At 35.1% G+C, this 14,018-nt stretch overlaps 2 protein-coding genes across 2 annotated transcripts; both read right to left on the minus strand.

The window, feature by feature from the left end:
- Nucleotides 1-415: 415 nt before the first annotated feature.
- On the minus strand, nt 416-5,365 carry tm2d2 (TM2 domain containing 2). The gene is made up of 4 exons (XM_067407410.1): nt 4,840-5,365; nt 4,618-4,705; nt 4,368-4,483; nt 416-860 (listed from the first exon to the last, which is right to left on the minus strand). The coding sequence occupies exons 1-4, from the start codon at nt 5,103-5,105 to the stop codon at nt 647-649; spliced, it is 684 nt and encodes a 227-aa protein (XP_067263511.1). The 5' UTR covers nt 5,106-5,365; the 3' UTR covers nt 416-646.
- Nucleotides 5,366-8,091: 2,726 nt separating this feature from the next.
- On the minus strand, nt 8,092-12,494 carry tbx3b (T-box transcription factor 3b). Its single transcript, XM_067407388.1, has 7 exons — nt 11,574-12,494; nt 10,925-11,192; nt 10,517-10,663; nt 10,320-10,396; nt 9,655-9,788; nt 8,736-9,286; nt 8,092-8,592 (listed from the first exon to the last, which is right to left on the minus strand). The coding sequence occupies exons 1-7, from the start codon at nt 11,867-11,869 to the stop codon at nt 8,281-8,283; spliced, it is 1,785 nt and encodes a 594-aa protein (XP_067263489.1). The 5' UTR covers nt 11,870-12,494; the 3' UTR covers nt 8,092-8,280.
- Nucleotides 12,495-14,018: the final 1,524 nt, after the last annotated feature.

The raw sequence follows: 14,018 nt of genomic DNA on the forward strand, positions 1-14,018 counted from the left end.
TAACAAGAAACACGCAAGCCACAAAACATAAAAAGGAAATTAATAAAAAGCAAAGTTTGTCACCAAATAGTGTTTTGAAAAGTGTGTGATAAAAGCCATGGGAATTCTGCCAAGGGATGCATGTTTAATAGAATCTATTACTGTATGTATTTTTAATTGCAAGCTGTTTCATAACATCTGTCGGTTGACAGCTCATTGTAGGTATTCATTCTAAAATAAGGTCTGTAACATTTCTGCAGCTGTTTCGGCATAGTCTGCAATCCGGCTCTGGAAACTTAACTTTTTTAACTGATTTTAAACATCATTTAGTAACCGATAGCATGTTCAGAAAGATCATACAACAGTAAAGAAATAAATGCACAGAAGTGTAGCATGTATTGAAAATACCAAACTTACTTCCTAGTCAACTTTGTTGTTTGTTTAATAAAGATTACGCTCAGATCATCATAAATATTCATATACAAACTGAGAGTTTTACTCTTGGATGATGACATTTATTTACATCACTGCTTCACAAACACTTTACAAAAGAAACAAGAAGAACAGTATTTTACAAATAATAAGGCCCATGTAAGCCCACATGCATTCAGTGTATTCGATATAACTTGCAAGCACGAGAAAGGTGAAAAGTTACAGCCACTTTATGTCAGTAGAAAGTGCACCAGTTGCTGCTGTCGCTGGGAGTCAATCCCCCTGTTATCAGGAGAATGAGGTCCACAAACCACCAGATGCCAAGGCCACCCAGGGTGAGCAGCTTTCCCACCGCAGTCCCGGTGTGTCCGAGACAGAACCGATCAACGCCAAAACATCCCAGGAAAAATGAGTACAGTAGGGTGGTGATGAAGTAGTGTCCTGTGTATCTTACATATCAAAAAGAAAACAAACTATTAATGTCAATGCATTAATAGACTGAATAACTTAAAAAAAGGAAAAGAATTGCGCTAACATGTGTAAGCTATGCATGTACTGAACAGACTGTCCACAGTTAAAGTTAATAATGAGAATAGTTTCAAAGTTTATGTTTAGAGTAAAGCTTGTGAATGAATCCATATCTAATTACTGATGGCCAGTCTTGAGATACATTGTATGTATTAGTGCTGCTGTCAATCGGTAAAAAAAAAAGTAACTAATTAATTGCACATTTTTTCTGTAATTAGTCGCGATTAAAAACATTGGAGTTTTTAATATTTTTATATTGTAATAATATCAGTTACTCTACAAATTAATATAGAAAAAAGTCTAGTATAACTGATACTAATACTGCTACTGATGTCTTTATAAAATTGATTTTCTCTTTAATTAATAATAGACATTCAATATTAGTGTAACTAAAAGCTATCAATTTCAACATTTTTCAGTGGAAAATAAAGCCTTATATATATATATATATATATATATATATATATATATATATATATATATATATATATATATATATATATATATATTTTAGTACTGCATACAAATTTCCTGTATTCTTTTGGTTATATTCTAATGAAGAGACTGAGAAATATTATATATGGTCATTATACCATTGCTAAAACAACGTCTGATGGTGGCCTAAGACTTTTGCACAGTACTGTATGTATATCCTCTCAGTGAAAGGAATCTACAGTACCTCACTGCCATCTTGTGGTAATTAACTAAAAAAAAATATGCAATGCTCTCTCTTAAAGGATTAGTTCACTTTGAAATGAAAATTAGCCCAAGCTTTACTGACACTCAAGCCATCCTAGGTGTATATGACTTTCTTCTTTCTGATGAACATAATCGCAGAAAAATTAATAAATATCCTGACGCATCGGAGCTTTATAATGGCAGTGAATGGGATCAGTGAGTATGAGCTGAAGAAAGTGTCTCCATCCACATCCATCCATCATAAATATGTGTTCCACACGGCTTTGGGGGTTAATAAAGGCCTTCTGAAGCAAAGTGATGCATTTGTGTAAAGAAATATCCATATTTAAACAAGTTATGAAGTAAAATATGTAGCTTCCGCCAGACCGCCTTCCGTATCCCACCTTCCGTCAGTTACACTTTTTCCATAAGTTGAATAGAGAAGGTGTAGGACGTAGCGTAAGCTCTGTGAACTGCAAGAGTTTTACACTTTCTGCGTACGTTGAATACGGAAGGCGGCTCGTGCGGAAGTTAGATATTTTACTTCATAACTTGTTTAAATATGGATTTTTTTTTTTTTTTTTTTTTACACAAACGCTTCCCTTCAGGAGGCCTTTATTAAGCCCCCAGAGCCGTGTGGAGTACACATTTATGATGGATGGATGTGGAAGGAATCCCATTCACTGCCATTATAAAGCTCGGATGCGTCAGGATATTTATTAGTATTTCTGCGATTGTGTTCATCAGAAAGAAGAAAGTTATATACACCTAGGATGGCTTGAGGGTGAGTAAAACTTGGGCTACTTTTCATTTCAAAGTGAACTAATCCTTTAAAGCAGAGGTCAAACAATAGGAAACACTGTGTAACTGTAACTGGCTGTCATCTCATGTGAGCAGGCACGTGCACAGGTTGGGCTCAACAACAGCACATGCCCTTTTTGTCCTTACACTTTTTTTTTGGGAGGTGTTTTATTTTATTTATTTATTTTCTTGAATAAATCAATGGTATTGATCACCCTTTATGTCTGTCTGTCTGATTTACAAATATATTTAGCCTAATAAAAGTATTAAAAAGAGCTTGTGACAAAATCTTTTTGGATCCGCTCAAACTGTCAGTCAAACCTCTTAACTCCGCCCCCTGAATGCAGCGAACTGGAGTTCCACAGCAGAGCAGCTGAACGTCTTGCAACGGTAAATAAATCTCTTGTTGTTTGAATAAGTAGGCTACAACGTTTTCTTTACGAAAGAAACACTAGTATGTCTATAAAGTTTCATATTTTATGCATTTGAGGCCTGAGACTGGCGGCGGAGAGAGAGGGAGGGGGCTAGCATTTGCCTTCTAAGTTAGTCATAGCCAATAGCCTACAAATAGCCTGTGCATACATTACAGTAGTATTAAATCTTTTATAAATTGTGATTTTGGCCAAAAATGGAGCGCTCATAACCTATTGATGATGACGTAGCAGGTACTAATGTGATGCCATCGTTTTAACGTTTTTATTTTGCACATATTCGTTGGTCAAAAACCCGGCGTAACTATTTGAGTTTGACACAAAGCGAATGATCCTCGTCAGCTAGGTAAAATATATTTCTAAGGAATTTCTTCTTTGATTTATGATGGCTATCTGCTGATACACTTAATTCATTAACATTTAATCATATTATATATGGTCACACAGTATGGTTAATGTTTATGATGTTAATATGTATTTGCTCGCTAGATAATTTTTTTAATCTAGTATTGTATACTCCCCTCTCGTCTTCACATATATAAACATAGTAAATACACAGTATAAACACGTGTAAACAGTATAAATATGTATAAACACAGTAATGTTGTAGTAACTAAAAAACATTACAGAATCGTCAGGTCACTGTGCTTCTTTATATTTTATCATGCAGAATGTAATGTGTGTGTAATAATGTGTTGAGAGGGACATCCCTGGATCACAGTGAAGTCATAAACATCTTCAAGCACATGGGTCACAGAAGATTGCTGTTGTAATTATTTTTAAAGAAGCCCTGAAACCATATATATATATATATATATATATATATATATATATATATAATTATATATATATATATAAATATTACTGTCATTAATAGTGAATAAATATAAAGCTTTTGAGACTATTATTTTGTGTTATTTATTTGGAGGGGGGGTATGGGGGGTGCCCTTTTTCAGTTTCAGCACATGCCCCTCAAAAAGGTCTGTGCACGGCCCTGCATGTAAGTGATATTTTCTTTAAATATGTGAAATGAATGATCAGTAAAACTAATTATCAGGGTTCCAATGTTTATGACAAATTAAATTTTCCATTACCTTTTGATTCAGACCAGTTTGCTAATGAATCATTTTGTGAACTATTTTAGTGATTCATTACTGACTCAAAAGAACACTACTCACAAAACAAACATTTCTATGGCTAGCAACAAGCAAGTTTTACTCTACACAAGAGCAATAACTAGCTGATGAAATATTTTATAGCTGTATCCTATATAAATATATCCCAAAATTTTAAGTTAATCATGTACATAATTTTATTATATTAAATATTAGCAAATAGCCCATTTTGTTAGCAAAAGCTATTTACACTAACTCTGCCCACCTCTTAAGGATAATGACAAGTAAAAGGACCCTATAAGGCAGCATCCATTGATATATATATATATATATATATATATATATAAAATGGAACCCTGTATTATGGAAATGATGGAACCCTGTTATATTGGGATTCACGTACTTGATGCATGGCTCATTGCCTCTGAGAAACTCCCGTGGTCCAGCGCACTCTATGCCATCCAGTGCCGTGCATAACACCTGGGTATGGTTCACATCTTTGTACACTTGACCGCCAAACTACAAGAAAATGTAAACTGTAAACCTTTTTAGCTGTTATTAATTTATTTATAGAAAAAAAAGAGAAAAAGAACGCGTTTTTCATGCCACTGAACACGAGGCTCATTATATCTTTCCAATAAAAATGTACTTGCCTTTACACAGCCATAGCCCAGCTCCTGAAAGGCAGAGACATTTCCTCCGTGATCGACTGGATCTTGGCAGAATATGAATTCCTCTGGTCTAAATGAGATAACCACAAATTATCTTCATATATAGACTATGCCAGCGCCCACTGAATTGTAAGTCGTCGTCGTTGTTGTTGTTGTGTACACAAAACAGGCCGCGTGCTTCAGAAAGATGAGGTGTTTACTTACAGGTATCGACAGAGGACGACAGGTGATGGAGGGCTGTACTCGAACTGCTCCGTGTGATTTGATGTTTCAGTAGGTATAACACTCTGCGTCACATTTTCTCCTGGTTGTTCGCTGAACAGAACTGTTTTGCTGGTCGTTACACTGTTTCCGGGTGACTCGGTTGAGTTTTGCGAGTGAATCCCGTCCAGACACTGTAAAAGCAGCACTGTAAAGAGCAACAAGAACTGGCCGCATAGTAAAATATAGTTGACTGAAATCTGCGGCATGATATCTGAACAACAGTTGAGCTGAACGGCTAAAGGATCTTTCAGCTAATGAAAGAGACAGCAGTTAAGTTACCTAGCGCTGGTTTTGCCAGTTGCATATGTAAATGCCAGTCAACATATTACTGGCGGTATTATTTAATAATATGCGACTTATGTATCGTACTGTGACCGAAAATGTACCATATTATACTGCTACTAGTGAACACAAGCTAAAACTGAGCTGTACAGTAGACAAACTAAGCGGCGCATTGTGATGACGCTGTTTTGTGTGGCGTTACGTCATTTCATATTTATTTTCAGTATTATTTATATCAAGAAAAACATCGATATACTATAAATAAATAGTATTTCGCTGCTAAATAAATATGAGTAAAGTTCACCATCATGTATTAATGGGAAACAATTTGAGATTAGCATGTCAGCTTTTTTTTTTTTCCAAGAAGTTGCTTGACTGGATAACGCCATTACGTTGTAGTTGTTTTTGTAAAATAGATTTTATGGATGAATAGTAGTATTTTAATTCTGTGTGCACATTCGGCCAATATCTATTGTATTCAGACTATTTTAATTAGAAAGAATATTATAAATGTAATGTATCTTAATACGTATCACATTATTATTATTATAGTATTACATATATGTATATGTAGGCTATATGTATGTTATGTATAGTGGTGGACAGTAACTAAGTATTTTTACTTCGTTACAGTACTTAAGTACATTTTTCAAGTATCTGTACTTTACTTGAGTATTTTTATTTTTAGCAACTTTTACTTTTACTTCACTACATTCCAAAGCATAAGATCGTACTTTTTACTCCACTACATTTCATAAAACATGTCGTTACTCATTATTTTAAATGGAAGAAATCGTCACATGCTCAGAGACGTTTCGTGCACTAACTGATTCTTTTCAATCATCCTATTAAAGCGGTTCACAAATCACATCAACAATTCATTCGCGAATTGGACTGATTGTATTGCAGCTGTTCTCGAGTCAACAACTTACTGATTCAATGATCCGTTCAGAGTGACTCTCCAGTGAATGAATTTACAAATCTGAAAATTAGCCAAGAACTGGGGGATCCTCTGAGTGCGTACATGTCTGATGGTGAAAAGTAAGTCAGCCTACTAATGTTGAATTTTAGGATTAATTATTGTAACTGAAAATCATATTTAGGTCACAACTGTCAGTTGTTTTTGAACTAAATCTTTTGTAAAGGGCGATCTGTTTAATCCCACTGACACGTCCACATCAATGTGTCTACAGATCGCGATCTCGATTCAAACAGATCAAATCAAATTTTAAATCTAACTTGGTGCTTCAAATAACGGTTGTATCAATTACATCGTTACGGCACTAGGAGGCGACAAGTGACTGTTAAAATGTATTTGACATTGAATGATTCATTCAAAAGATTTGTTCAAAAACATTGTTTAATCCACTAATGAAACAAGTGAAGTAGTTATGAGCGAGTTATTGAATTATTCATTCAAACCCGTTTTTTAAATAATTAAATTAAATTAAATAGTCTGCAGCAATTAATATGTTGTCCTCTAGTAAATTATTATAGGCTATTTTGTTTAGCTGTATATTCAGAATCGTGGGAGAAGCATGATTTCTATTTGGAACAAACAAACAAGAATAAAAAAGAAACAAAAAGAAACCTTTATTCTCATTTTATCCAGAATCGTGCAACTCTAACACAAATAAAAATAACACATGCATATTCATCTTTCCCACTGCTGCAATTTTTTTTAAATGTTATGTATTTAGCCCTATATGTTTCGTCTGTTTTTATATTGTTTGTCACCATACATATTATGTATCTGCATCCACTAATCTTCCATCCATACTGACTAGTGCTGGCTCTTTGACAATTCATAATCATTCATAATTATTTTGAGCAATAGGATTATATAAAATATATAATATAATATTAAATTAAATTAAATTAAATTATATAAGCGGCCTATATAAATTTACAAAATAAACATTCATCAATTACTTTTTTACTTAAGTACATTAAAAATCAAGTACTTTTGTACTTTCACTCAAGTAAAATTGAAAAGGAGCACTAAATACTTTCACTTGAGTAATATTTTATTATATGTATCTGTACTTTTACTCAAGTACTTGATTTGTGTACTTCGTCCACCACTGGTTATGTATGAACATATTAAGACCCCCTACCTCCACCCGGAGCTGAGGCAACCAGTAGACCAGCAGATCTCGCTCCATCAAACGGGTCACGGATGACCTCTTGTGGTGAAATTAAGATGTGCAATCAGAGGTACAGAATGGTTTTTTTTTGCTCTCATGAAAACTAAAGGTTTGAGACTGTATGTAAATGTTCTTAAAATTATTAAAGCCTTAGTTCACCCCAAAATGAAATTTCTATCATTATTTTCTCACCCTCATGTCATTCCAAACCCGTAAGACCTTCATTCATCTTCCATGCACAAATTAAGACATTTTTGATAAAATCCAAGAGGTATAGGACCCTTCCTTAGACAATTTAACCACCACTTTCAAGGTCCAAAAAAAAAAAAAAAAAAAAAAAAAAAAGTCCATGTGACTGCAGTGGTTCAAATTTTACAAGAATACTTTGTGTGCAAAAAAAAAAAAAAAAAACCTTATTCAACAATATCTTCTCTTCTGTGTCATTCTCCTACAGTGTTTACGTTCAGCGCGTCCAGGTTCTACGTCAGAACAGCGGCTCAGTATTGGTCGACCCCGTTCACGTGAGCAGCTACGCGTTCACATGATGCTAACGCAGGAGCCGCCGTTCTGACGTAGAACCTGGAAGCACTGAACTTTATTTTTCCTAAGGCACATTTATAAAAGCTACTTAAATGGCCGAATTTAACTAAGGCCTTATACTGGCTTAAGACTTTTCTGTGAAACCAGACCCTATAGTTTTAAATTTGCTATAGTGCAGTTTAAAAAAAATAATAATAATGAAAGCAAAGCAAATAAAGGGGAAAACACAAATTTAATGGTTGCTCTGCAACTTCATGTATTTTATGCATTTCACACATTTACACAGCAGATAAAGACTAAAGAATAAATAGTATATATTATTTTTTTTAATCCAGACCTTCAGTTGCTACATACCATAGACTTAATGCACATACAGCTTGCCAAATTTGTTGTTGTTCCTGTACAGTCATTTCTAGAGATCCCGACAGGTTGAGTTTTGATCCTCATTAGATTTTGATCTAAACTCAGTTGATCCATGAGTTGTAATACCAGCATGCTCCTTTGTATCGGTTTCACCATATGGTACAAATACTGAGGTTTGTGGCATTTTTCGGCCATGCACCCACATTGGTACAGGATATGGTCTGCATCGGGATCGGTAACCAACGTTGAGAAAAGGGGGACGTTGAGCCTGGTATGAGACTGCAGACGAGGTGGCAGCAGATGTAGTCATGTAACTCTGCGGATAAGACAAGACAGTTCCATGTGCAGAGACCAGCACACCCTGTGAAAATCAGAACAAAATACTGTTTGTTTGTTTTTTTGTTATAAGTACATGCAAGTTATATATTTTTATTATTAGATTTATTTTTATTTTTAGTGATATTCAACCAAATATTAGGCTTAAATCATGAATTATGGACCTACCTGAGAGCTTGTTCTGTGCTGCTGAAAGTTCGGTGGTAAATCTGGCATGCCAATAAGTCTTTGTTGTGAGGTTGAGACTGAAGTGGTGTAACTTTGACCCTCCCCTTCATTTGACCTTCCAGATAACCAAGGACCAGTTGCTTCAGATGCCAAAAGTGGAAGTGTTCCAACATAGTTAAATTGACATAAATTTGACAAGACTTGTGCCGGCACACACAGCGAATTAATTAGGCCTGGAGTGGGGATGTAATAGGGCTGAGCGAGCAAACCCTTCAGAGAAACATCAGTCACATCAACTGCAAACTTGGATTGTTCAGCATGTCTTTTAACAAAGGGTAAATGTTCAGTACCCTCCTTCTCACTATGCTTTTCCTTGTTGTTGACCTCCATCTTCCAATCTCCTTGGATCTTCTCTTTTGAACAGTCCTTGGATTGTAGCACTGATGTAGAGATTTCTCTGGAATTTTGCTCATCTTGAGAAATTGTCAGATTCTCATCTTCTTTGCTTTCCTTCTCGTCTCCATATCCATCAATGTCGCTATCATTCATATCTGTAGAATACATACGTGTGTTAGGAATACAAATATTAAAAAAATAAAATAAATGATAAAAAGCACATACACAAACCATTTTTTATTTGATGCTTTTCACATTCAACACATTAATGACTATCTTTTAAAGGGTAATTTCTCAGCCAGACTTAACGTGCGGTTAATTCGATTAATTAACCGCCAAATTATGTAATTAATTTGATTACATTTAAAATTGCTTGACCACATGCATGCATATTATATATATATATATATATATATATATATATATATATATATATATATATATATATATATATATATATATATATATATATATATATATATATATATATTTTTTTTTTTATTTTTTTATTACAGCTGAATACCTGTTGAAGTTGATGTAACGACATTAGTTTCTTGAATTAAACAATTTGATGAACTTTGGTCAAAAGGGGAGTCGTCTGTGAACACATTGGCTTTTTTCGCTTCCACGTCGCACTTTTGATGCAACATCTGTTTCCTAAGTATTGAAAAATATTCATGTCAGTGGATATTAGAATGACTCTTTTCAGACAGTGCTCTTCATAAGTCCACATTGAAAATGTAATTAAAACCTGGCAAAAAAAAAAAAAAAAAAAAAAAAAAAAAATTTTATGAGAAATTAAAAACAAAGACACATGACATGAAGATGAAAGATTCAGCACTAATCAAATAATAAGTAGGCCTACATTTGTGACATTGATCGTGTGAACTCCTTTGTTCCAAAGGTCAAAGATCCTATGTGAATCATTCTCAAATCATGCTGGAGAACATAATCATCAGGTTACAAAGTTGTTTTCATACAGCTCAAGTGCTGCTGTCATTAATGCAAAAAAAAAAAAAAAAAAAAATATATATATATATATATATAATTCAGTTTAACTTTTCACTTCAGTATAGGCTGATAATAGGCCTATATAATGTGTTCTGGAAATAAATGAAAATGCGAAATATTAAATTTTAAAATAGAAATTAATAGGCATATTTAAGAAAAGAAAAAAAAAACCCTGACCTTTTCTCTCGTCTCCCATTTCCGGTATCGCGGAATCCTTTTGCAAATGGATTATTATCGATTTTCAGCTGAGTTATCTGTAAAGGTAAGGTTAACGTGTTAATTAAGATGCTTCTTAAGTGTTGTGAAATTTGTTTTCAACTTTAATAGGGAAATGTGTGGTTTCATAAACATTTGAATCAATAGCCTGCGGTCACCTTTTCGTTTTGGTATGCAGTCACAGCGATAAACTCAGTCTCAGGAAACACGTATGTTTTGAAAGTGCTGTAAGGAAGTTTGAGGATGTCGTTGGCTCGAACGATATGAAACCTCGGCTGATATTTGTGCATGGAGTTTAAAATAGTCTGCAAAACAAAATCATATGTTTAAACAATAACTTAAAACATTTCTGTTCGATTCAAGCATATTAAAGAGGCACAAAATTAGACAAAATAATAATAATGAGCTGTGTGAAACATGCAACTTGTTTAAGGTTCATAACGCATTTTGCATTTTACACTTGCTTTACATTAACTAAAGAATGAGTGTAAGGTGAAATTTACAATAAAAGTGGTCTATAAAATTATTAATCGCATATAGGCCTATAGGCTACGATAAATACTCACAAATCCATGTTTGTCAGATATGTTGTTCGTCAGTTTGAGTTTATGAAAGGTCACAGCTTTGGACATCCATTGCTCCCCGGTAGCAGGACTGTCTGGGTGGATGTACATTCGTTTGGGCATTTCTGGATCGGCCTTTCCAGCGACCAGCCAACGGGAGTTGTGAAACTTGTATCTGAAGTCATCAGCCGCGACTATGTCCATCAGCAAGATGTACCTCGCCTTCCTGTCAAAGCCGCTGCAGCGCACTTTAAATGCTGGAAACATGCGCCTAAAAGAAGCAAAAGACTTGTGACTCACTCATCTAAGAAAAACATCTTTGAAGAACGTTGTGTTGATGTTCAGACTATACGTCATTTCTGAATATTCTCTGAACGTTTAAAACGACTAGTTTTTGTATCGTTTTGAGAACACCATTAAGGGCCAGATAACTTTGAACGGACATTCTATTAAACTGTTACTGTGTTGATAACTTTGAGAGAATCTTGCCAGAACGTTAGTCAAAGTTCTGAGAACGTTCCCGGTTTTCCAGTTCAGAATAGGCTTCATAGTGGCGCCAGAAATAAACAGCGTACACAGGAATAGCTCGTCAAAGCGCACTTTCAAAACACACTCCACCGGGAGCCTAGTTGTTTTCAAGATTTTTTCTTACCTTCCAGACTTTGTTATGACCATCTCCGTGCCGCATTTGTGAAACTGCCCCCACAGGTCCTTGCCTTCCAGGTGAACCACGGGGTCATCCTCAGGTGCCAGTCCGAGGTCCCTCGTATCCACAGAGGGGTGCGCGGGAGAAGCGCCTTCTTTGAGTGCCAGACGAACAGAGTTATGGAGGACGTTCGTAAACTGCTGTTTCCCGTATCCAACAGGAAAAAACTGTGACTGTTGTCCCAGCATCGAACTAATGGTGAAGTCAGTGGGACTGGCCGGTATAAAGTTGTGATACGCCATTCTCTCAACATGTAATCACTCCATTCCCACACCTCCTCCTCTCTGAAATCTTCAGCATTCACTCCTTATGTGGAATCATGCTAGTTTCAGTGTGTCATTAGTTTTACTGTTTGTCAAAATTAATCTCGCGATTTTGAATGAGTCATCCATTATCATGCTTTCATGTCTTTGTCCTGTTGAGAGAAAACCCCAACTGCAGAGACAGTAAAGGTTGTTTTATGGGGTCTCGTGCGCACAGATGAACTCTGGGGACCTTGTGCCGGATCTCCAGATAGCATGGTGGTTTGTGGTCGGGACGGGCGGGTCAATCAGGGGCTTCTGATTGGCTCTACGCAAACCAATTGTGCTTTATAAGGGCGTGGTAAATCGATTTTTATAAAGAATCAACTGCAACAAAGTGATTTGATACAAACGAGCATCAGCTGTTCAGATTTTAGTACTGCTCATGTTTGTGAATAAATTAAAGAAAGAATAGGGCGTATAAAAGAGATCGAGGCTAGTTGTCGTACTAAATAATGTTAAGTCTAATTATGTTAAGTATAATTGCTCAGACCAGATGTTTTCTCTGCTAGTGATTTTGTATATTCAAAATCCTTTTGATTTTTTTTGTGTGTGAATTCTTCTGACACATTTTGTTACAGTTATGAGGCAAATGACCAGAATAAAACCACACTGAACTACATTCAGACTAGAATCTTATATCTGATATTGATATATTTATAATATAGCCTGCATGTTTACAAAAAAAAAAAAATGAAATGTTGTATGTCATTGTGTAGGTCTTTTCTGTTTCATAATTCATTATTTATTTTATTTTATATATTGTCAATTCTGACATCCAAAACAAAAACTCCCTTTTGTTAATTACAGTATTTACACGTTTGTATGTTACTTTTTACATTTTTGCTGTTTTGTGTCATAATTCATGATTTGTCATTTTGTTTGTTTTACTGTGTACATTTTTTCTGAAAATGATAAAACAGGTTGTTAAATGGCAGGTTCCATTGTGAGCATTGCTATATGCAGAATTGACATGATATTCACTGTTGCTATTCTGACATTATTTTATACTATACATTAAAAGTAGTCATGTTATAATGACAGTATGTAGAACAAACAACAGTATGTATATATATATATATATAAATATTGCCCTAACTGATGCTCTTTTTAGGACTGTCACATTAAATTACCCCTCCCACTCACCTCCCACAAGACCACCCATAATCCATCTAACATCTGTAATCTATGTAAAAGCACCAAACAGCACAACCTCAAAATATAATCCAACATGAGAAAGCTGTTTAAACTTTACCTCACATATTTGACATATTTCTCCTAGTGAAGTACAACCGTCTTACAATTTTGAGGGGGTGCCCTTAAATATGTCCTGTCTTTTCTTGCTTCCAGACTCTGTCCCATAAGATCATGCTGTGACATGAGTGGGAATTGACTGTGGAATCAATTGATGTATGCTTTTGATTGTCCTGGCTGGATTAGGCAGTGTATTCAGTTACACATTTTTATTGCAGAAGAGTTTTGGCTACACATTCCATAAAGGCTCAGAAACGCCAAAGAGAGACCAGCCGGACACAAGCCTCTTGAAACCATCAGCTGTGTTACTTTGTGTTCAACGCAAACCATTTTCCTTCTTTGTCATCTCAATCACATATTCTAAACCACTCCTTCTAGTCATTTGGATATCAAGCTTTGATGTTTTTGAAGGCTGTGGCCAAACTGTCACAGTACCAATTTGACAGTCCATGTAATGGGGAAGTCCCATCAAATGCTCCATTGTGAGTTTTTTAATGAGGATCTATTTCTGTTCCTGCATCCTCAAGGCATCAGCACTTCAGCAGTTTTTTTCTGAGGGGAACTACTAAGAATACATTTCACTAAATGGTGTCAATTTTGTGTTGTTTTTTGCACTAGTGTATAGTACAGTGAAAATACCTGACGACACATTGCTTCAGCACAGGACAGTCTCTGGTGCATTTTTCCTCTATTATCTCAGAGAAAAGGAGGTATTATTAATATCTATTATTTCTTGTTATAGACTGCTGTTTTTATGATTTTTTTCTTTTCTTTTCTATCATAAACATAAAAAAAACGAATAAGCTGTATACTACTGCTTAAAGGTGCAATGTGT

The sequence above is a fragment of the Chanodichthys erythropterus genome, chromosome 13, assembly GCF_024489055.1.
Source record: "Chanodichthys erythropterus isolate Z2021 chromosome 13, ASM2448905v1, whole genome shotgun sequence".
Taxonomy (NCBI): domain Eukaryota; kingdom Metazoa; phylum Chordata; class Actinopteri; order Cypriniformes; family Xenocyprididae; genus Chanodichthys; species Chanodichthys erythropterus.